General features: G+C 35.7%; 2 protein-coding genes across 2 annotated transcripts; one reads left to right on the top strand and one right to left on the bottom strand.

The window, feature by feature from the left end:
• Window positions 1–1285: 1285 nt before the first annotated feature.
• On the bottom strand, window positions 1286–4594 carry LOC136839144 (uncharacterized). Its single transcript, XM_067104818.1, has 2 exons — window positions 4473–4594; window positions 1286–3708 (listed from the first exon to the last, which is right to left on the bottom strand). Exon 2 carries the CDS (start codon window positions 3674–3676, stop codon window positions 1682–1684), a length of 1995 nt encoding a protein of 664 aa, XP_066960919.1. The 5' UTR covers window positions 3677–3708; window positions 4473–4594; the 3' UTR covers window positions 1286–1681.
• Window positions 4595–8473: 3879 nt separating this feature from the next.
• On the top strand, window positions 8474–19671 carry LOC136839143 (zinc finger protein 91-like). Its single transcript, XM_067104817.1, has 2 exons — window positions 8474–8696; window positions 11631–19671. The coding sequence occupies exon 2, from the start codon at window positions 12561–12563 to the stop codon at window positions 16632–16634; it is 4074 nt and encodes a 1357-aa protein (XP_066960918.1). The 5' UTR covers window positions 8474–8696; window positions 11631–12560; the 3' UTR covers window positions 16635–19671.
• The last annotated feature ends 203 nt before the right edge of the window (window positions 19672–19874 follow it).

Here is a 19874-nt window from a genome sequence, read left to right as displayed (position 1 = left end):
GACAATTTATTATCAATAAATACTCCTAAGTTCCTCACTGTGTGAGAGAGGTGCAAAATAATGAGAAGGAAGACAAGTACTGCTACTTTATTGATGATGTTTCAGATATAGCTGTCCTTGTGCCAGCAAGGGCTCTTGCTCCTAGAGCAGCCTGTAAGTACTTTATTGATGATTGATGATGTTTTGGATTTAGCTGGCCTTGTGCCAGCAAGGGCTCTTGCTCCTAGAGCAGCCCGTAAAGATGATTGATGTTATTTCAGATTTAGCTGGCCTTATGCCAGACGGGCTCTTGCTCTTAGAGCAGCCCGTAACAAGGTGATTGATGTTGTTTCAGATTTAGCTGGCCTTGTGCCAGCACGAGCTCTTGCTCCTAGAGCAGCCCGTAAAGATGATTGATGTTGTTTTAGATTTAGCTGGCCTTGTGCCAGCACGGGCTCTTGCTCCTAGAGCAGCCCGTAACTCTATGTTGATGATGAGTCTGTGAGATGGGTAGGTTGGATGAAAACTTTATTATGATGCGTGAAAGTGATTTTGGAGGGGGAAGATGATTGATGAAGCGAGCTTCTTATAAAGCAGCCTGCAGACAGGGTTGTCAGATTCTTTTAAGCAAGAGATGCCAAACTTCATTAAAAAATGTGCCAAACACCCGAAAATTATGCCAAAACACTCGTTTATGTCATACACAATTGTGTGTGTATGTATGTATATATATTTATATATATATATATATATATATATATTTATATATATATATATATATATATATATATATACATACATACACATATATAAAATTATATATGTATATATTTTCATTTGAATTGGCTAAATGTGCTGTACATTTGCATGTAATTTGAAGATGAATTTTCTTGATGAAGGGATGAACCACACTATAATGTAAGTAGATTATGAAGCAAAATGAAAGAAAAATTAACAAAAGCATAATAGGTAGACTAAGTGCAAGATCAGTGTTCATCTACAAGAGTGAGCAGTTTACTTAAGGTCAACATACACTAAAAAATTATAGAATTAGATTTGAATTCATGAATAATTACCTGAACATTGCTTGATAGTGCTGTATTACGTAAGAGCCACAAGCTGGAATGGAATTTTATTTCCCAGCCACAGAAAGCAGTGCATATTTTTTAACAGTAATTAACCACAGAAAAGGGTGTAAACCAAGTATATACTTAGTTATTAATTTTATTTTTTAATGCAAAGTTTCAAATATTTATTTTTATAAAAATAGAAATAGGCTAAAAGAAAGCTTTTTTTTGTTTTCTGGATTTTGACAGTGCCCACTGTCTTCTTTATTACATGAATTTTCATAATCCTATAACACAGTAAAACTAATAAGAAAACAAAATACCAAGGTATGTCTACTGGACATTCAAGTATCATGGTAGCACAGTTGCAACAAGAAATCAATACATCACAGTTCAAAGGTATTCATGCAGATCTTTATCATGTATACTGTACTGTACACTAAGGCATCATTACAGTACAAACAAACTAAACTAATAAAACACCAAAGCTCAATCATACATTTATACATATCAAACTTGAAAACATACATCATAAATATTGCAGTATGACTAAAGATCATAGCCAGATCAAGCCTCATCAGGTATACCCTGCCACATGTTAAAGCACCATCAAAAGTGTAATTACACCATACTGTTTAATGTTGGAATATTTTGTATAATTCATCAGTCTCTTCTTTAGCATGTTTACTAGTATAAATGTTAGATGAAAATAGTGTGATCATGTGTGAGGTTGGAATAAAGTCTTTACAGCAAAGTTCCCTAAACTGGAGGTGGCATCTAATACGTATGATTCCATCTAGCATCCTTGTGCTTACACTATTTCTTAATTTTGTTTTCACCACTGAAACTTGAGAAAATATTCTTTTTACAATGGCATTACTTGAAGGTGTAACCAGTGATGAGAGTGCCCAGTCAGATATTTCACTGAAAGGGTGCTCACCTAACCCATTTTTAAAAGAACTTAAACCCACCCAAAACGGAACTGAATCACACGGAATTTTACCATCAAACACACACTCATCTCGCCAGTTCACAACAAGTAAATTCCTGTATTGTTGCTGAATCTTGTCCATTTCTTCTGTTTTCAGAAGCTTAAAAAATGGCAGATTTTGAAATTCAGGTCTAGCCATTTGGTTTAGGATAACTGATGGATGTAAGTTGCTTAATGATTTAAACAAATTTTTGGTAGGTGGAAGCCTTGCTTCCAACTGTTCAACAGCATCTACAATGAACGTGTGGCAACGGTTCTTTACTTCCTTCACCCTTTGCAAGTTTTCATTTTGTGGGTTATTCCTCAAATATATAGCCAATTCTTGTGCAAAGCAGGCGCCAAAATCCACTTCATTTTGGCTTAGGTTTTCACCCCTTGGGTTAACAATCCTTGCCTTCATTGTTTTGTACAGCATGGTGAGTTCATTTTCCATGTTATGGGGGTCAAGGTCAACACCTTGAAAAAATGCATTTACTTTTTCAAAATCCAAGACAATTGGAGTGACACAGTGGAAATAAAGTTTATTAACTCCATCTGCTAACATTTCTTTTAACATTCTTGCCTTGAATTTAGCTTCTTGTCCACAATTTTGTTCTGCCAAGATAAAGTAAGCACGCAATTCTTCCCAACTGCATAAAATATTATTCATTACCTTTCCTCTCACAAGCCATCTTGTTACAGATGCTTGCTGGAAAGGAGTTGGCAGTCCTTTCCTCTCTCCATTTGGGTCCATCACCTTAAAGAGAGATTTGTAAGCCTCTCTTCTAAGAGAGTTTTTTGAAAACCACTTTGGGATTTCCGATAAAAGAAAATCCAAGTTGGAAGGCAGTTTATCAAAAGAGTGTTGCATACACAGGGCAAGAGAGTGGCAAATGCATCTGACTTGCACACAGTGTGGCGATTCTTCTTTTATTTGTGTCCACACTGAATTATTATTCCCTATCATCACAGATGCACCATCACTGGCAAATCCGAGACAGTTGCTTAAACTTTGACCAATGTCTTCTATGGCATTCTTAATCACTTTGAATAATATTGCACCAGTTGCCTCCGTAACTGCTGCAAGGCTAACCAATTCTGTGACAATTCTTTTTTCTTTTTTACTAAAATACCTTATTGTAATACAGAGATGTTTATCTGTACTGATATCTGTTGCTTCATCAATTAGTAGAGCATATTTTGCATCTTGTACATCATATATTAATTCTTGTTTGAAGGCAGGTGATATTACTTCACTGATAAGTTTGCTGCATTTTGTTCTGTGCAAACTTATGCTTCCCAAGGTACTGCCCTTACCATTTTTCTTAATTATTTCACTAAAATGGTCAACTGTCAGCAAAGAGCAGTGGCAAGAGACAGCCAATGCTAGCTCCAGTTCTGTTCTCTTAACAGCCTCACTAGGTCCACGGGGTTGAAATGTTATTAAGTTTGTGCACTTGACTGCCAATTGCTTTTTCTTGTGTTTTTCCGACTGCTCATGTTTTTGAAGGACTGGCTGCCTTGGAATTAAAGTGCAAAAGCATAACTTGCAGTATGCATATCCTCTCCCATCTGGTGCTTCTTTCAGCCATAAAAACTTTTTCTCCCATTCATTTTTATATTTCCTTTGGCCATCATAGACATTTTTCCATTTAGGCATGGCACTGGTGATTATCTTATTAGAAAAGCTACCTGAGAAAAGAAAGAAAAATTAACTTTCCTGGAAGTAACAACTACAATTCTAACAAATGGCCCAGTCCATAGGGCAATAACAGCTATAGCTAGGTAGAACGGAGTTCATCAAAGCAGTTTACGTTAAATATTTTTCATGATATTTCATATTGCAGTAAATACAAAACATTTAGGCTTTCAACATAGGGAACATAAGGCTTGAATATCTGGCACTACTCATAACTAGGCTACAGTAAAGGTTTGGCTATAATAGGGCTGGTCCCTGTCTCGAAGCCCCTGCAAAATTCACCACATAATCCCAGGTTATGAAATGTACCACAACTAACTATATAATTTAGTAACAAAAATTTTATATTGGGTTTCATATTCAGCCATAACTACATCATTAATAGAGTTAATAATAGACTGAACACAACAGGATACAAGTAACAAACGCTATGTAGGCTACCATCACGGACTAAGAATACTAAAAATTGGGAAATCATTACCGTCATCTATCGTATAGTTTAATTAATTCTGACTGTGGGACAAGACAGGTTCTGCAGATGTAAACAAACCTAACGTTTCCTAGAATGCCAAGTCCTGACCTAACCAGCCCTTACCTACATAACCTCACTTAGGGCGCCGTGCCCTGACTGGGGACGGATTCCGCAGATGTACTGTAAATAAACCTACCCTTTCCTAAAATGCCAGGATTCACCTTAATATTAAACAGTCTAGCATATTCAATACATGAACCTGGTATGTAAACACTTGCTACTCACAGTTTTAAGTGTCTTCCAAAGCAAGTGTTTATTCTTCTTGGAGATCCTGTTGCATGTGCTGACTTCCACTTTCGAGACTGAGGTCCCTTTATTTGCAGTTTGTTTGAAACTAACGCTTGTTTTTTCAGCAGTATTAGTAGTAGTAGTGCGCAGGAGTTGTCTTTGAAATGACTCCCGTACTCAAACATACAGGTTTGACAGAATTTTAATAAATAATGTTAGGAAAATATTCGAATTTAAGCAAATATAAGAAAATGTGCCAAATCAAAATTTTGGATGCCAATCAGGTTTGAAAAGTGCCAAATTTATCGAATTTGGCACCCAACATGCCAATTTGGCAACCCTGCGTGCGGACGTCTGCGTACTTCGCAGAGACCGCGGGTACAAAGATTTACAGGTGACCTGAGGTCAAACTAATTCTCTACAAAAAACAGGACAGGTTCATACAGAAAACATAGCGATCAATGATGTCTGATTGCATAACAAAAATACTTCACATGTACATAAAGCATGGTCATTTAGAAAGACAATAAAATATGCAATTTACAATTATGGTGGAAAACATGTGTTCAGGCCGACCCCAGGTCGATGCGAAGGCACCGCAGAAAACTGGATGTTCACTTTAGAGAACGCGTTGAGCGGGGACTTTACAACTGCTGCTACAATATTTATTGTTGACGAACCAATAGTTATTCTTTTGAAGTGTTCTCATTTTCGTAGTGCACTGTTAGATCCAAATAGCATACAGTCAGTTTTGTCTTCATTAAGTTTCAATTTCTTCGCCAACATCCATTTTTTTATATCTTTCATTATTGCATCAGTTTTACTAATGGTGTCTTCTACCGTTTCGACAGGAAAATAGAACTGGGCATCATCAGCACGCAGTATTTTACAAGGTATAAGTGATAGAGTAGGTTAAGATTTATTTTTGGAAGTTGTAGACAGTGAAGATCAAGGGTCCTCTGTATTCCTTCTAGGCCTTGAATAACGCATCCTTGAAGTGTTTTGAAGGTTGCTGGAAACCTCTGAATGTAGACAGTGGTAGCCTCTGAACATGTAAGTGATTGGTACTTTAGTCTTTAGAATTGGCTAATTATTGACGTAAGTTTGACAGGGTACAAGAGTTTGGGTTTAAGTGCCATGAAACTAATCTGACTTAATCGGGCATGGTTGTATGGAGGCTTGGCATACTTGATTCCGTCCACAAGTTTTCAAGTTTCCACTCGGGTACTGTATGGGACAGTCAACCACCCCGTGTCCCATTTTTTATATTTCCCTTTCCCTAATGTCTCCTACCCAAGGTACAAAGAAAAGGCGTAGCTACTCTTATGTGCTCGCAGCATCCTATTGGCCCCTAATTGCATCCATTAACATATTACTTGAACAGAATGGTTAAGTATTGTACTGCCACTGAAACACTGGCGTCAGTTTTTGGACAAGAAGAGGTTTCTTAAGATTGCACACTTGAGTGTGCGTTGTAAGCCTATATTTAGAAAAACTGGGCAGTAGAATCCATTTCGCATCATTTCTCGCCATCCGTTTTGCCCCTGCCTCATTCCTTTTTTACCTCTGGTGACGCATCTTTTATTTTTTTTTGTCGTAGTATACCTTTAACCTTACCTTGGAGCATCTTCATACAGCCTGACGTAAAGGAGTAGTAACTATAATTACAGTACATGGCCTCGAGTCGTGATGAGCAGTCCACGTGTCTCGCCAACCAGAAGGGTTTCCTGCACAGATCAAAAAGATACAGCATGAAATGACTCTTTCGGTCTTTTCTTACTGTCCAACCTTACCGTGCCTCAGCTTCCAACTCTGATAAATCCTACACGTGAACCCTGTGGTAGCCTAAAAGTATGGCTTGGTCTCCAACCAATAATAGTTGCTGCCGGCAGGTTCTCATAATGATAGCTGATTTAATAAATTTGGCGATACAACTTGTAAATGTTAGTTTTTTGCTGTTGCTTTGAAAATGAAGTTTGCCTCGATGTAACCACATCAAAGTACACTAAACAAAACATAATACCTGCAACTTGACTTTCCGAGAATAATTATTACTTTGTAAATTAAAGATTTTGAATTTTACAAGGGAAGTTGGAGCACCCAACACCATAATAATTAAGCTGCTCTGGGCTGCGGCGGTTGCCGATTGCCATTTCTATTCCTTTCCTACTGGTGGCGAACATTGTCATCGACATAATATTACGTTCGTTCTGCTTATCTCATTAACTCTATCTGTCACTATGCTGCATAGCTTTGGGCCATATATTGTTCCTTGTCTCACAGTTTCCGTTATTTCAATTGTTTCTCTTATTCCCGCAGGATATCGTATCACTTCCTTGTCATTTTCATTCATCTTTCGTATCAGTATTGCATCTTTCCACCCTATCTTCTTCCCTGTCTCCTTGATGTAATCCTTCAGGTCTAGTTAATCAAATTGTGTTGTAGTCAGTCACTGCGTTCAGGATTAGCAGGTGATCAACTGTGGGTCGTCCTTCTAGTCCATCACATTGGAACCTCCTTATTATCTGCTTTATCTTTTCCTTCGTTATTTCCATCCTCAGTTTTTCAAAAACCTTGCTCATATTGCTAGTAATGAATATCCCTCTCTTGTTTTCCAATTCTAGTTTGCGGCCTTTTTTGTACAGTGCATCTTGGGCTGCCGTACCTTTGTCCCCCTGATTCTCCCAGCTTACACACTCTTGTGTGATGCCATTGCCATGTTTTAGCATCCAAGGTATCACACACACTGTATCTCTGTAGTTCGCTATTACCTCTGTAAAGTGCTTGTCAGTGAAAACTTCACTTACGTGGCCACAAAGTACAAGAGTAGGTCTGATGATAATTCTGCCAAGCACAAGAGAATCCCTAAAGTTACTTAAGTCTGACCCAGAGAACCAAGATTCTTGATGTAGTGCACAATGAGGAAAGATAATAGCAGAACTGGCTAAAAGAATAGGTTAAAGATAAGCGTTTAGTGAAGACAGAAAAAGATTTTAAATTTGTGGTACATAAACATAGAACGAGTTCTGATGTACAATGGCATATTGTGCCAACAGATAAACGACCGGTGTGAGGAATTTGTTTGACAAAATCATCTGTGGAACGAGGGCTGAGTGATGTAAAACCAGGCAAGCAAAGGATAAGTTGAAAATGGCTGCATCTTCTGTACATCACGGTTTAAATTTAATTCCTTCACACTCCTGATTTCTTTCACGATCCCTACTGATTTCCTCTCTAATTTCTCTTTTCCACCGAAGCCTTTATACTGTACTTACTGCATATTACTTTTACTCTGCTGGTACGGCAGTTTCCAAATGGAGCTTATGGTTGCTTTTCCATTATGTTTCTATTCTCTTTTCCTCCATAGTAAATTATGATATACAATGAAAAATATTTGTATGCTGTATTTTGCCTAAGACTGACCATATACCTGTCTTCGCTGGGAGTTCCTAGTAAGAGTATCATGCACTGCACCTCCCAAAATCCTCTTCGTTTTAGGTTTCTCTCAAGGTTGCAAAGAAGTGCAGGAACGTCCACCGTTTCATGTTATTTGCCTTATTCTGAGGAACTATATCCTATTTTACTGGAAAAGTATTTACAGTGCCAGAAGACCAGTATTCTAGGTTCCAGAAGAAAGTATTATGTAGTTTATAGATATAGAAAAAAATATTCTACGCTTTGACTCGTCCATTAAGCTCCATTTTCAGTAATCCCTTTAAAATTTTCCATTCCTTGACGCTCTTTAGCAGCTTATAATTTACATGTTTAATTTTGTTGTTATCCTAATTGTTTTGGTAATTACAACGAAGCATTACCATCTGTTGGATGCCATCATATTGTTAAAGGTAAGCACAAGATATGTGCTGAGGTCTAAGAAAATCCTAATCAAAATGGAACTTGGAAGTTATGGATCAATTGTGTAACGAGAACTCAGTAGATTTTAAGTTTTTATTTTTACTTTCATAAAATCAACAATTAACACTAAACACTACCATTGTGAAGCTTCGAACAATTAAAATGAATAACACGGCTACAAAACCATCGAACGGCCGCATTATAAGTAATTTTATCAAAACAGAGGAACAAGAAACAATTTTGGTTATGGAGTGTCCGCTGATGAAGCATGAGGAGCCGTAAACCAGGACCATTATACACATAACTATATAGACAGGGAATAAAAGGAAGGATGTGTGAGATACAGATGAATTATAATTTTATTACGTGAGTAGCCGAACCAAGAGATAGCCTAATTCATACTGTAGACTGGTGATTACGAAAGGCAGTCCGTTTACTGTATTTTCTTTGTCGTTTATGTTTATGATAGTTACTGACCCCTGGTTATGTTTTTACATTCTTCCTTAAAGGGCTGGTACTAAACACGGCGTCCATTTCGCACGCGAAATGGTATTTACCGAACTAGAGGGGCGCGATAGTAGTCATCAGTTTTACCCTGCCCGAAGTGACAGCTTTGTTCAGGAAGAACTGTCAGACTTATTTCAATATGCTCCCAATCCTGTTTGTGTCGGTTACCTTGTCAGGCCAGTTGTGATACCACACAACCTACAGTCAATAGATCAATCAATCCCAAGTAGAATTAAAGTTTATACTGTGGTGAGACATGACAAAATAGGCTTAACTAAACACTCAAATGCAATGATACTAAAAGACGGAAGAAAAACATTACTGCTCAGAAATAGTTATTTTCATTGGAGAAGTTGTGAGCTAGCCTATGGTCTACAAGAAAGCAATTGTACTTAACGGCAAACATCATGTAATTGATTGTCTTCTTAGCATCTCTAAGTATTAGCTCTGCATTGACTGCATGGAGCGGTTCCGCGAATACGAGAGACATTAGGGAGCTATATGTTTAAGAAGGGATTGGCTAAGGAAATCTATTATTAAAGGAACCGTACTAACCTACGTACCCTAACCTATCCTAGTAGGTCTTGTTACTTAGGTTGGGGTGGACTCCTGGTGAAGGAAACTCCACTTTTTACCAGAAGTTCCCTTACAACACTGTGCATGCGCAGTGCAAAAATATAATTAGTTCTGAGGTTAATTACATGTTAATTCCAGTCAAGCAACAAAAAAAACCCAGTAAATTCTTGATAAGCAACCAAGATACGATAGAAAAAATCAATATCCAAGGTTATACCCGGCGCGGAGCTAATACTTAGTTCCATCGTCCTCTTAGTTACCAACCCTGATTGCCAAATGGTTGGATCAGATTTCTGCTTGTCAGTTCACACTGACTAAAAGGGGTAAGAGAGAGCTTTTATTGATTACTAAGGATGTAATTATCTTTAACTCAATCGAGTAAAGGTAAATATTTTATTGTACAATATAGATTTTTATTCAATTACAGTATATTTAATATAGTATATTTGACATTTAACATTTCTTCAGTATTATAACTTGTATATATGGTGCATCACTGTACTCTTACCAAAAATAATAATAAAAAAGCCACAATAGTGTATATGAGTGACTGTATTTTTCAAAATACAAAAAAGGTTAAAAAAGGGAGCTTTGACCGTTTGCACAATGGTCCTCTTCGTTATAAATTATATGTGAGCCAGACGTTGTGATCTTCTTAACGAGCGTCTCTCGATTGTATGGTGCTTGTTACTAGCGACTAGGTGATTCATGGGTGGTGAACGACTTTCAGTATTGGTGCCTGTTGTTTTTGTGACAACTGCCACTTGAACAACCTGTGTGGGGAGAGATGAGGGTGACACAGTATCAGAGTCCTCAAGAAACTGCTTTAAGTTTAAATTTATGGAATGACAGACTATCCTATCTGTATGTTTGTCCTCCTGCATAAAGGCTTTATTGCCATCTAATGTGTTGTAAATATTTATCAAAGCCCCCTCCAGTACTCTTTTATGGGCTACTTACCTACTTCTATATATAGTTTTAGCTCCCTCCCAATCCATGATGTGATTATTCTCCCAACAATGTTTAGCAATAGTGCTGTAGCAAAGTCGTTAACCGCTTTTTTATGTTCTTGTAATATTATGTCCCTCCCTCTACCTGTCTCCCCAAAATAAAGTAAATTACAGAGCTTGCATTTTATAGAATATACTCCTATATTTCTCTTGTTATTATCACTACCAATTCTGCTGCTATTATTCTTAGTGAATTTTGATTTGATTGAATTTTCATATGTGAAGTCTACTTTATTATTACCTATGTTATGAAATTTCCCATATTCGAAATACTTTTAGTGAAGCGAGTTACCCTTCCCATATTGAAGATGCTGTACTTAAAGCTAAGAAAAAGTTTTACAACCCTTCACACAATCAGATTGATCACAGCAAGAGATACTTAATGCTTCCATATCACGAGAAGTTGAACTCAACAGCTCAGTTAATCAATAGCACAAGTATCCAATTTATATCTTTACTCATCATCCAGCTGAGCAGTGAAATGATATACTGTTTTGCAGTCATGTAAATAATTGAAAGAAAGGTCTTGCAGCAAACCTAAATACAAGCTTAGTAGTCTTGTGCAAATTGGAGCCAAAAGCACATGCGCAATGATTGTATCCTTTTTTTTTTCCTAAATTGGAGAAAAATCATGAAGTATTAATTTCCTGATAAGGAGTGACATTTTAACTTGTCCAAAATACAGTATCTGAAAACACACTGTATAAGTTTGATTGATTATGGGTTAGGAAGTGATCAGTCAGGAGAAAATGAGCACCTGACAGCATAACCAGTTTTTAAAAATTTTCAAATTTTAGTTATATCATAGATAGGATTTATGCCATCTAGTTAAACAAACGTTACAGTTTATCACACTGAAGGATTGGGACATATACATTGTTGGTATAGTCAAAATCTCATCACATGAGTATTCATTGTTTTTCAGATTGTGCTGTTGCAAGTATTTTTTATTTTAATATTTTTGTTGTGATTCAGTAACCTACCTGATTGTGTTTAATCCATCCTAAGGTGCTATAACCTGTTTTAGAAACTTCACCAGTACTCTAAGTGACTGCCATAATTGTAAATGAATTGTGCATCAAGACCTCATTACTAGATAACTCATTACCTGAGGTGGGGCCTTGTCAGCTCCTCTACTTTTATGATGATTTTATATTCAATGGAAAAATATGTAGTGTTTGTTGATATGCTTCTTAATTTATTTCAGATAATTACAGTTGATGGACTAATGTAACACTGGACTGGAGTGAATGTGGAAGAAGAGACAGTTAATTGATGCATAGGTCATGGCCCATTACAACTGAGGATACTGTGCTTGTTAAGTGTCTGGCCATTAGTAAAGGAGTAACTTCTGTTGCTGATTGCATCTGTTGGTATGCTATGTTGTTTTGTGTTTTGTAGAGGAGAAATTCTCACATGTCACCAAAGGAGGTGTAGGTAATGTATAGAGTGGTGAGAAGAACTTGAACTACTATTTGTTATTTTAATATTGGAATACACTTATTCTTAGAATGTTATGCATTATAATAATGCATCTTAGAGATTACATTTATATGGAAGTGGACTTGAAGATAGAATTTACTGAACTTTAACAATATCAGGGGTACACAGTTAAAACTTAAACACTGATTTGCATTGGAACAAATTGAAAAAATGTAAATATTGATTCAAATGCAAAATGAGGCTTTCTTTAATACCAGAAGTGTACTGTAAGTTTCACAGGAGCCTTTGTATGAGAAAATATTTGAGGTATTCAGATTTTCATTTGTGAATGTATCATCTTGATGTAGTTTCGTATAGATTACTTATCTATGTGTAATCTTTGTTTTGCTTGTGAGTCATTTTTCTATGTACAGTGAATTACTGAGTATCACTTATGGATTATTTTGCAAATCTTGTTTGCAGGTAGTTGTTACATTCTTGAATGTACGTTATTAAGATATGTTTATTTCGCTTTATTTATTGTGCCATTATCTTTCTGTCTTGATCTGTTGAGTTTCAGAATAGAACAAATATGCAGTACCCATTTCCTAAATAAGGAAGAGGCCTATCAGTACCATATTAATGGTTGCCAAATTTTTTGTATTTGACAACAAAACATGTACTACACTGCATAGTTCCCTGTATATTACTAAGGATGGATATGGAGATGACATATATATGTGGCTCATGTGGGAAGGGGTACAAGAAAAGTGATCACTTGAAAAAGCACCTCCTAATTCACAATGGCAGTCGACCATTCCAGTGTAGTTCTTGTGGGAAGGCATTCCGGGAGAAAACTCACCTGACAGCTCATCTCCTACTTCATACAGGAGAGAAACCATATAAATGTTCTCACTGTGGAAGGGCATTCAATCAAAATAGTAACTTGAAAAAACATATAAAAATTCACCTAGATGATAGGCCTTATGTTTGCAACATCTGTAAAAACAGATTCACTCACCAGTGTTATCTTAATGAACATATGAAAAACCACACAGGTGAGCGAGCATATGAATGCACAGATTGTGGTAAGAAGTTCAAAAATAGCAGTCATTTAAGAAGCCATAGGAAAACCCATTCAGATGAACGGCCATACAAATGCTCTCTCTGTGATAAAACTTTTAAGTACATTAGAAACTATAGTTTGCACAAAATGGGCCATGGTGGTGACCCCTCCTGCAACTGTTCCGAGTGTGGTAGACAGTTTTTGAATAGAAATAGTTTGAATATACATATGCTTTCTCATAGTAATGTGAAGATACTTTCTCATAGTAATGTGAAGATATATGAATGTTTTGTGTGTGGAGAAGAATTTCAAAAGCTTGATAAATTCAAGAGACACTTGCAGGCTCATACTGGGGAACGCCCATTCAAGTGCTCCATTTGTGATGATGGTTTCAAATCTAGTTCCCACTTGAAGTTTCATATGATGCTCCACACGGGAGAGAAACCATTTACTTGTGAAGTATGTGGAAGTGGTTTTAGGTCTAAGTCGTATCTCACATCTCACATGGTGTCTCACAATAAGACTCGTCATAGGTGTACTGTATGCAGTAAGTCTTTCAAATACAAATGCAATTACACACGTCATGTGAAAACTCATGGTGGAACTGAAATGCAGCAGAGTTTAATACGTATATCAACTGGCATGCAGCAGAACAGCTCAGATCTAGAAAAGGTTATTATCCAGACTATAAAACCATCATATTCATCTTCACTATCACCCAGTGGGAAAGTTGCTTTAGTGGCACAAAGAACTGGTGGTACTGAGACAAAAGGAACATCTGTTATATCTGAAGGAGAAAAAATAGGAGGGGACCAAAAGGTTACATTGGTTTCTTATTCTTCTGAAGTTGGTGAAAATTTCAATAGCACAGGTAATTATAAAACTCCTAGTGTAAGAGATTCTAAAGATAATTTGGGTAATGAAGAAAATACTTTGAAAATTGTAATGAGATCTTGTACTGATGACTATCCTTTTCCCTGTACACACTGCAAAGAAACTTTTCGACATGAAAGCCAACTGGAGGAGCACTTGAAGTTTCATGTACCAGGACCTGCATATTTCAGAGATGATAATTATTTACAGATCCATGTACCTAGTCATGAGGTGGAAAATGATAAAAGTCTGACGGTGGTCAATACTGAGGGAGAGAATTGTAAAGTGTGTGGAATGAAGTTTACAAGGAAACATCTGCTAAGGCAGCACATGCAAATTCATTTGGACCAGGAAAGTTTTGAATGTACAGTATGTCAGAAGAAATTTAAAGATGAATCTGAATTAAAAACACACACTATGTTACATTCTTCCCAGAAAACATATGAGTGTACTGTATGTAACAAGAAATCTTTGCAAAGTAGTGACTTGAAAAGGCATATGAGAATTCATTGTGCAAAAGGGGAAATGGAAGATAAACCATATTCTTGTAGCATTTGTGAATTAAGGTTTTGTTATAAACATAATCTGGATACACACAAAATGATCCATGTCATGAGAGAAAATGCACTTAAGCATCAGAGGCAAGACATTGTTCCTAATGGTTATACTACTGATGCTACTGACAACACCATAAGTGATAAGAGTATAATTCACACACTCATGGAACAATACTTCATTAGTAGTTCTGTATCTGAGTTGGATTCTGAGGAGGTGGTAACTCATATCATTGATGAACAGGAAATGGATAGGAAAGGAAATCAAGATATTTTTGAGGAGAATAGGGAATGTGAATTGACCAAAGTTACAGTTCCAACAGCCTTTGAAAACTGTATAGAAAGTAATACACCAGAAGAGAACTTTGTATGCATAATTTGTGGGGAAGATTGTATAGAACCAAGTCTGCTCAAGACACATTTGAGGCAGCATAAGTTGGAGTGTCCACAGTGTGGAAAAGCTTTTAATCGATTGAACAATCTTAAGAGACACATGGTCATTCATACAGGTATGCGCCGTTATGAGTGTTATGTGTGTGCTAAAAAATTTAAGGAAAGCGGACATTTGAAAACACACTTTTTGCATGTTCATAGTGAAGAACAATCTATTGAATGTAAATTTTGCAGTAAAAAGTTTTCTCACAAGAGTTATTATCAGAGACATCTTAAAATCCACCATGGAGAGAAAGAACCTATCAAAACACATCACAATATACATGTCAGAAAAGAGTCAACACGACATAATGAGTATCTACAGAAGGCTTTGGAAAACATTGATAGTGATGTTAGATTTAATGTAAAAGAAATGGGCAACACAGATAAATCAGAGGTTCCAAAATGTGAAGGTTGTTCAGCTTCCTCTGATGGAGATGAAAGCAGCACTCATAAGAGCTCCCAGTGTATAAAAGGTTTCAGCAAAAGGAGTAATCTTAAGAAGCACATAATGATTCATACTAATGAATGTGTATATGATTGTCCTGTGTGTGGGAAAAGATTCAGAGAAAAAAAGTGTCGAGATGAACACAAAATGGAACACACTGGTTCACGGCCACATCACTGTACAATTTGTGACAGAAAATTTACACAAAAATCTTTTTTGAGCAGGCATAGAAAAACACACTTTATTCTTGATCCAAAAGATGATGTTGAAGAGAGTGGTGAAACAAATTTAGATAGGGATGGTAATTTATGTGGCATAGGTATGGATGGGAGAATGAAATCAGTACGTATTCCCCAAGGTGATATTGAAGTAACACAAGAGATTCTTTGTGATATCACGGAGCCAACAGTTGAAATTCAGGTGGGAAAAATAACAATTCAGACTATATCCTATGAAGCAGCCATGAAAAGACGACAGATTCTCAAGGAAAGGAGGTTACATAAGTGTCCAGTTTGTAACAAGTTATTTAACAGAAAAAGTAATCTTGCAAGGCATGTTCTGTGCCACAAAGACAGTAATGTATTGAAGTGTAATTGTTGTTCAAGTACTTTTAAAAGTAAACAGCTTTTAGAATCACACTTGTTGATTCATGGTAGAGAACCAGCAAACCAACCTGATTCCTATAGAAAAACAACTAATGAAAATGAACCTCAAGGTTGCATTGGCACTCAAGATGTTAGAAATAATGAGGATCCATCAGTTCAAGGTGATGTTATACATATAAAGTCTCTCTTAGGTAAAAAATCTTTGTTATGTTCCATTTGTGGCATGAAATTCCACTTTCAGCATCACCTTGAGAATCATCTGATCATACACAAATTGAAAAAGAAGATAGGGCATGAAAAGAGAGACCCTTCTAAAATTGATCATGAAAAGGGGGACCTTCCTAAAATTGTTATCAAAAGCAGGGGAAGTAAAACGGGAATAGATGATAGAAGAAGTAAACCTGATAGAAGAAGTAAACCAGATTTAAACTACGGAAATGGGTGTCAAGAACAAGTGGAAGATCATGGAGAAAGTAAAATAATTATTGTTAAGGAGCAGTCTTTCACTAAGGATGAGAGAGATGAAGGTGAAATGGAAGTGGGCAAAATTACAGTAAAGACTCTTCCCTATTCACTAGCTCGTGAGAGACGCTTGAAGGAAAGAGGTAACAAGAAGCGAGTAAATTGCAGTGTATGTGGAAAAGATTTTGCTTCTGGTTACAGCTTGAAGGGCCATATGAAGCTACATACAAGAGGAAGATGGCATAATTGCAAGTATTGTGGGGAAAAGTTTCATGCACATAATTCACTTGAGAATCACATTAATGAATTGCATAGAGGAGTCAGTATATTACATGGAAGTAATAATTAAACATTTTTTCATGGGGAAATAAATAATTGTTTTTCATGCTTTCACTCCCCCTCCCCCAAAAAAGAATGAAATTGTCTGAATTGTAATTGCTGGTTAGGACCATAGTTTGCTGCTCTGTGGTGTTAGTTATCAGCTCTTGTTGTAAGAATATTCGTAACCAGTTTGAATTGTTTTACTTGTATTCATCTTGCCTAAAATGTCAGTACACTGCTGTTTTTTATTAAATAAATCTCATATTGAAACATTACAGTACTTATGAAGAGAGAAAACCCACACTTTTTAATGAACTTATGCATGCTCTTAACAGCTTTGGGGTTAACTAACCAACTCTTTATTAAGAGAAGAGGAGTCAAAATTCTCAAAGCTGTTTTGAGCTTGTACAATCTTATTTAAGAGTGGAAACTTTATGTCTACAATACTGAGTGTGATTTTTGTTGAGGTAATGGTAATACGTATTTGAATGGATATTAAGATAGAGAGTACTGTTCTCAGTTTGAAATAGTACAGTAGTTTATTTATTAAGGCTTAACTTTCTTTGCTTTATTCACATGTTTATACTCTTGGCAAGTGATATATGATTTAGTACAGTGTTGGAAAACTTTTTAAAGGAAGAGTACTTAAAGGTAATGGTAGGGTAAGAAATATGCTGACAATGAAATTGACAAGAATATTGTTAATTAGTGATATGAATAGACACGCAAACACAAGCTGTGGTGTTGAGGGCTGATAGAGAAGTGGAGCAGTTTTGACCAGCAGTATTTGTGTAAAAAATTTTATATATGTACAGATAACTAGCTCAGTAGTAGATACAAGTGTTGAAAATGCTAGTCATTATATACAGTAGCTTCCATTTGTCATTAAGTATAGTGATATATTGATCTCCAGAAAAGTAGAATCCAGTTGAGTAATTCACTAAGGAAGGTTTATTCAAAAGTAAATTGATTTTCATATCCCAGTCACTGCAATAAGGTGAGATATGTATACAGTTTGTACAGTTGTAAATGAAAAGTGGAAATTTGAGCTATTTAGTGGAATACTGTATTCAATGTAGAATAATCTAAGTGGGAGTGAATGGATTAAGAAAAATTGGAACACATCTCACATGATAAATTTAAGCTAAGGCCAGTAAGTGGCCACAGGGTCATTGTAGGAAATTAGTTTCAGAGGGAATCTACAGTTCCATAGCGTATCTTGCCATACAGAGTGAATTGTAATATAAAGGGCTATTTTGGCTTAACTTTTGGAGCATTTGAAACATAAATTGAAACTTACATTAAGATATACAATTTTTCAAAATTAGACAGCTAATTTGTTTTTGACCAGAACTAGAAAATAATGTAAGCCGTATGACCATAGATATGTAAAATGGAAAATTACAGGAAATGAACATTGCATATCCCACGTAAACTGGGATTTGTAGAAGGAAACTATATAATGAAAACATGAAGACAGTCATTACTTGGTACAATTTTGACTAAAGAATGTGGGTCACAGACTTGTTACTAGTGACTGATAAAATAACTAAATTTTTATTAAAGCTTTTGTCAGTACCTGCACTGGTATTGATACAAGTTATAAATTTAATAGGAAGAAAAATAAATTCATAATCTTGAATACTTAATACCATAAAGTATATATATGTATAGTGCCATTTGTCTTTAGATGCAATCTAATTGTAACAGTTTATTTCATGTCTTATTTAGAAACCAGTAGGGTATTAACAGATCAAAATGAAACCATGAATTATGTAAAGGTAACATTATAAGATTCTTTGTTAAGCCAAATCTATTATATCCAGCTCTCACTGTTCTTGTACACCATGATCTTTTATGACACCCATAATTTATGGTATTGTATAATTTTTTCTTCTCACAGGTAAATTAATAGCTGTTTTTTTTATCTGAGTCGTGATGTATGTTAAGTTGGTAATTTAGTGCCAGAGTGATGTTAAAGTACCAGTTAGGTTCTAAACTTATATGAGAAAGGAAGTGATTCTCACTACTGTTTTGATTATGACTTTGATTTGAAACCGTATGTGAACAAACTTACCTTATATAAAAGTTCTATTTTTGTATTCAAGAAAGGAATTGATACCAGTTCTGTACGTTTAAATTAGATAAATGAAAATCGATCTAAATTAAGTGACTTTATACAGTACTTTGAATATTTTTATTCTAAATTGTGTGTAATAATTAGACATCATGGTAGGTACTCATTCATTGTGAAAGTAGAAGAAGGTATGTTTATTGTTATAATGTACCCTGGAATTCTTTTGTTTCAAGAAGTATTGATTGATAGTCTGTTACATAAACAAAAGAAATCTCTCTGTAGATGTTTTAAATGTGAGACAAACTAATGTAAACATGTATAGTAGAGGAAACAGGGTGGTGTAAAAAATGAAGAAGAAAAGGAGCAAGTGTAAGGGATCCCTGTGGAAAATGCCAAGATAGGATTACACAGTAATCTGATACTGTCTTTGGAGTTCTCCGTAAATGGTTTCTTGATAGAAGTCATTGTACATTCCACCAAATTATGTAAGAATGGAAATTTTATTTCATTTATTATAGATATTACATTACATCACAAGAAAATTTGAAAGATTAAGAAAAGTTGTTAAAAGAAGAAATAGTTATTGAATTAAGTCTCAGGGAGGCATGGAATTGTGAAAATTTGCCAGAAAGACTGAGGTAAGTTGGTCATGTGATTAAGGTTCTTATTTGACATGAAGAGCTTGTCTTGAGGTCAATTGGAAATTGTTGCAGCTCTGTGAAGATATTAGTGAAAACAGAAAGTTGTCAAACCACAGGGCTGGAGGGTTTCATACGAAATATAAGTCAAGTTAATGGCTCAAAAGGCATAATAGAAATTTTGATAGAGGGAGCTTAGTTATTTTGTATTTGTGAATAAATAGTAATTTTTTAATGGCCTACTTTTCAGGTTAGAAGTCATTATGTACATATGTAAAAACTGACAATAGTTGACTATATTTTTATGAGTGTATTTATTGTTAATATTTACAATAAAAGAAAGAAAAGTATATGTTGTAACAATAACCTTCATCTCTTATAAAAAAAAAAGTAGCCACCAAAAGTTCAGGTGACTCTAAAATACAAACCAATACTTTTAATTATTAAAAGCCTGTTACCTCAATATTTCAGTGTAGTTAGACTATAAATTCACACAAGACAGCAGTTTTGCTTTCATGAGGGCAAGAATTGCCACCGAGGGATGGTGTGTCCC

The sequence above is a fragment of the Macrobrachium rosenbergii genome, chromosome 6, assembly GCF_040412425.1.
Source record: "Macrobrachium rosenbergii isolate ZJJX-2024 chromosome 6, ASM4041242v1, whole genome shotgun sequence".
NCBI classification, from domain to species: domain Eukaryota; kingdom Metazoa; phylum Arthropoda; class Malacostraca; order Decapoda; family Palaemonidae; genus Macrobrachium; species Macrobrachium rosenbergii.
Note: the sequence above shows the minus strand (reverse complement) of the source record. Positions and strands in the feature narration are given on the sequence as shown.

Coding starts and splice junctions, on each gene's coding strand:
- LOC136839144 (XM_067104818.1), bottom strand. CDS start 3,676: ATGCCTAAATGGAAAAATGTCTATGATGGCCAAAGGAAATATAAAAAT.
- LOC136839143 (XM_067104817.1), top strand. CDS start 12,561: ATGGATATGGAGATGACATATATATGTGGCTCATGTGGGAAGGGGTAC.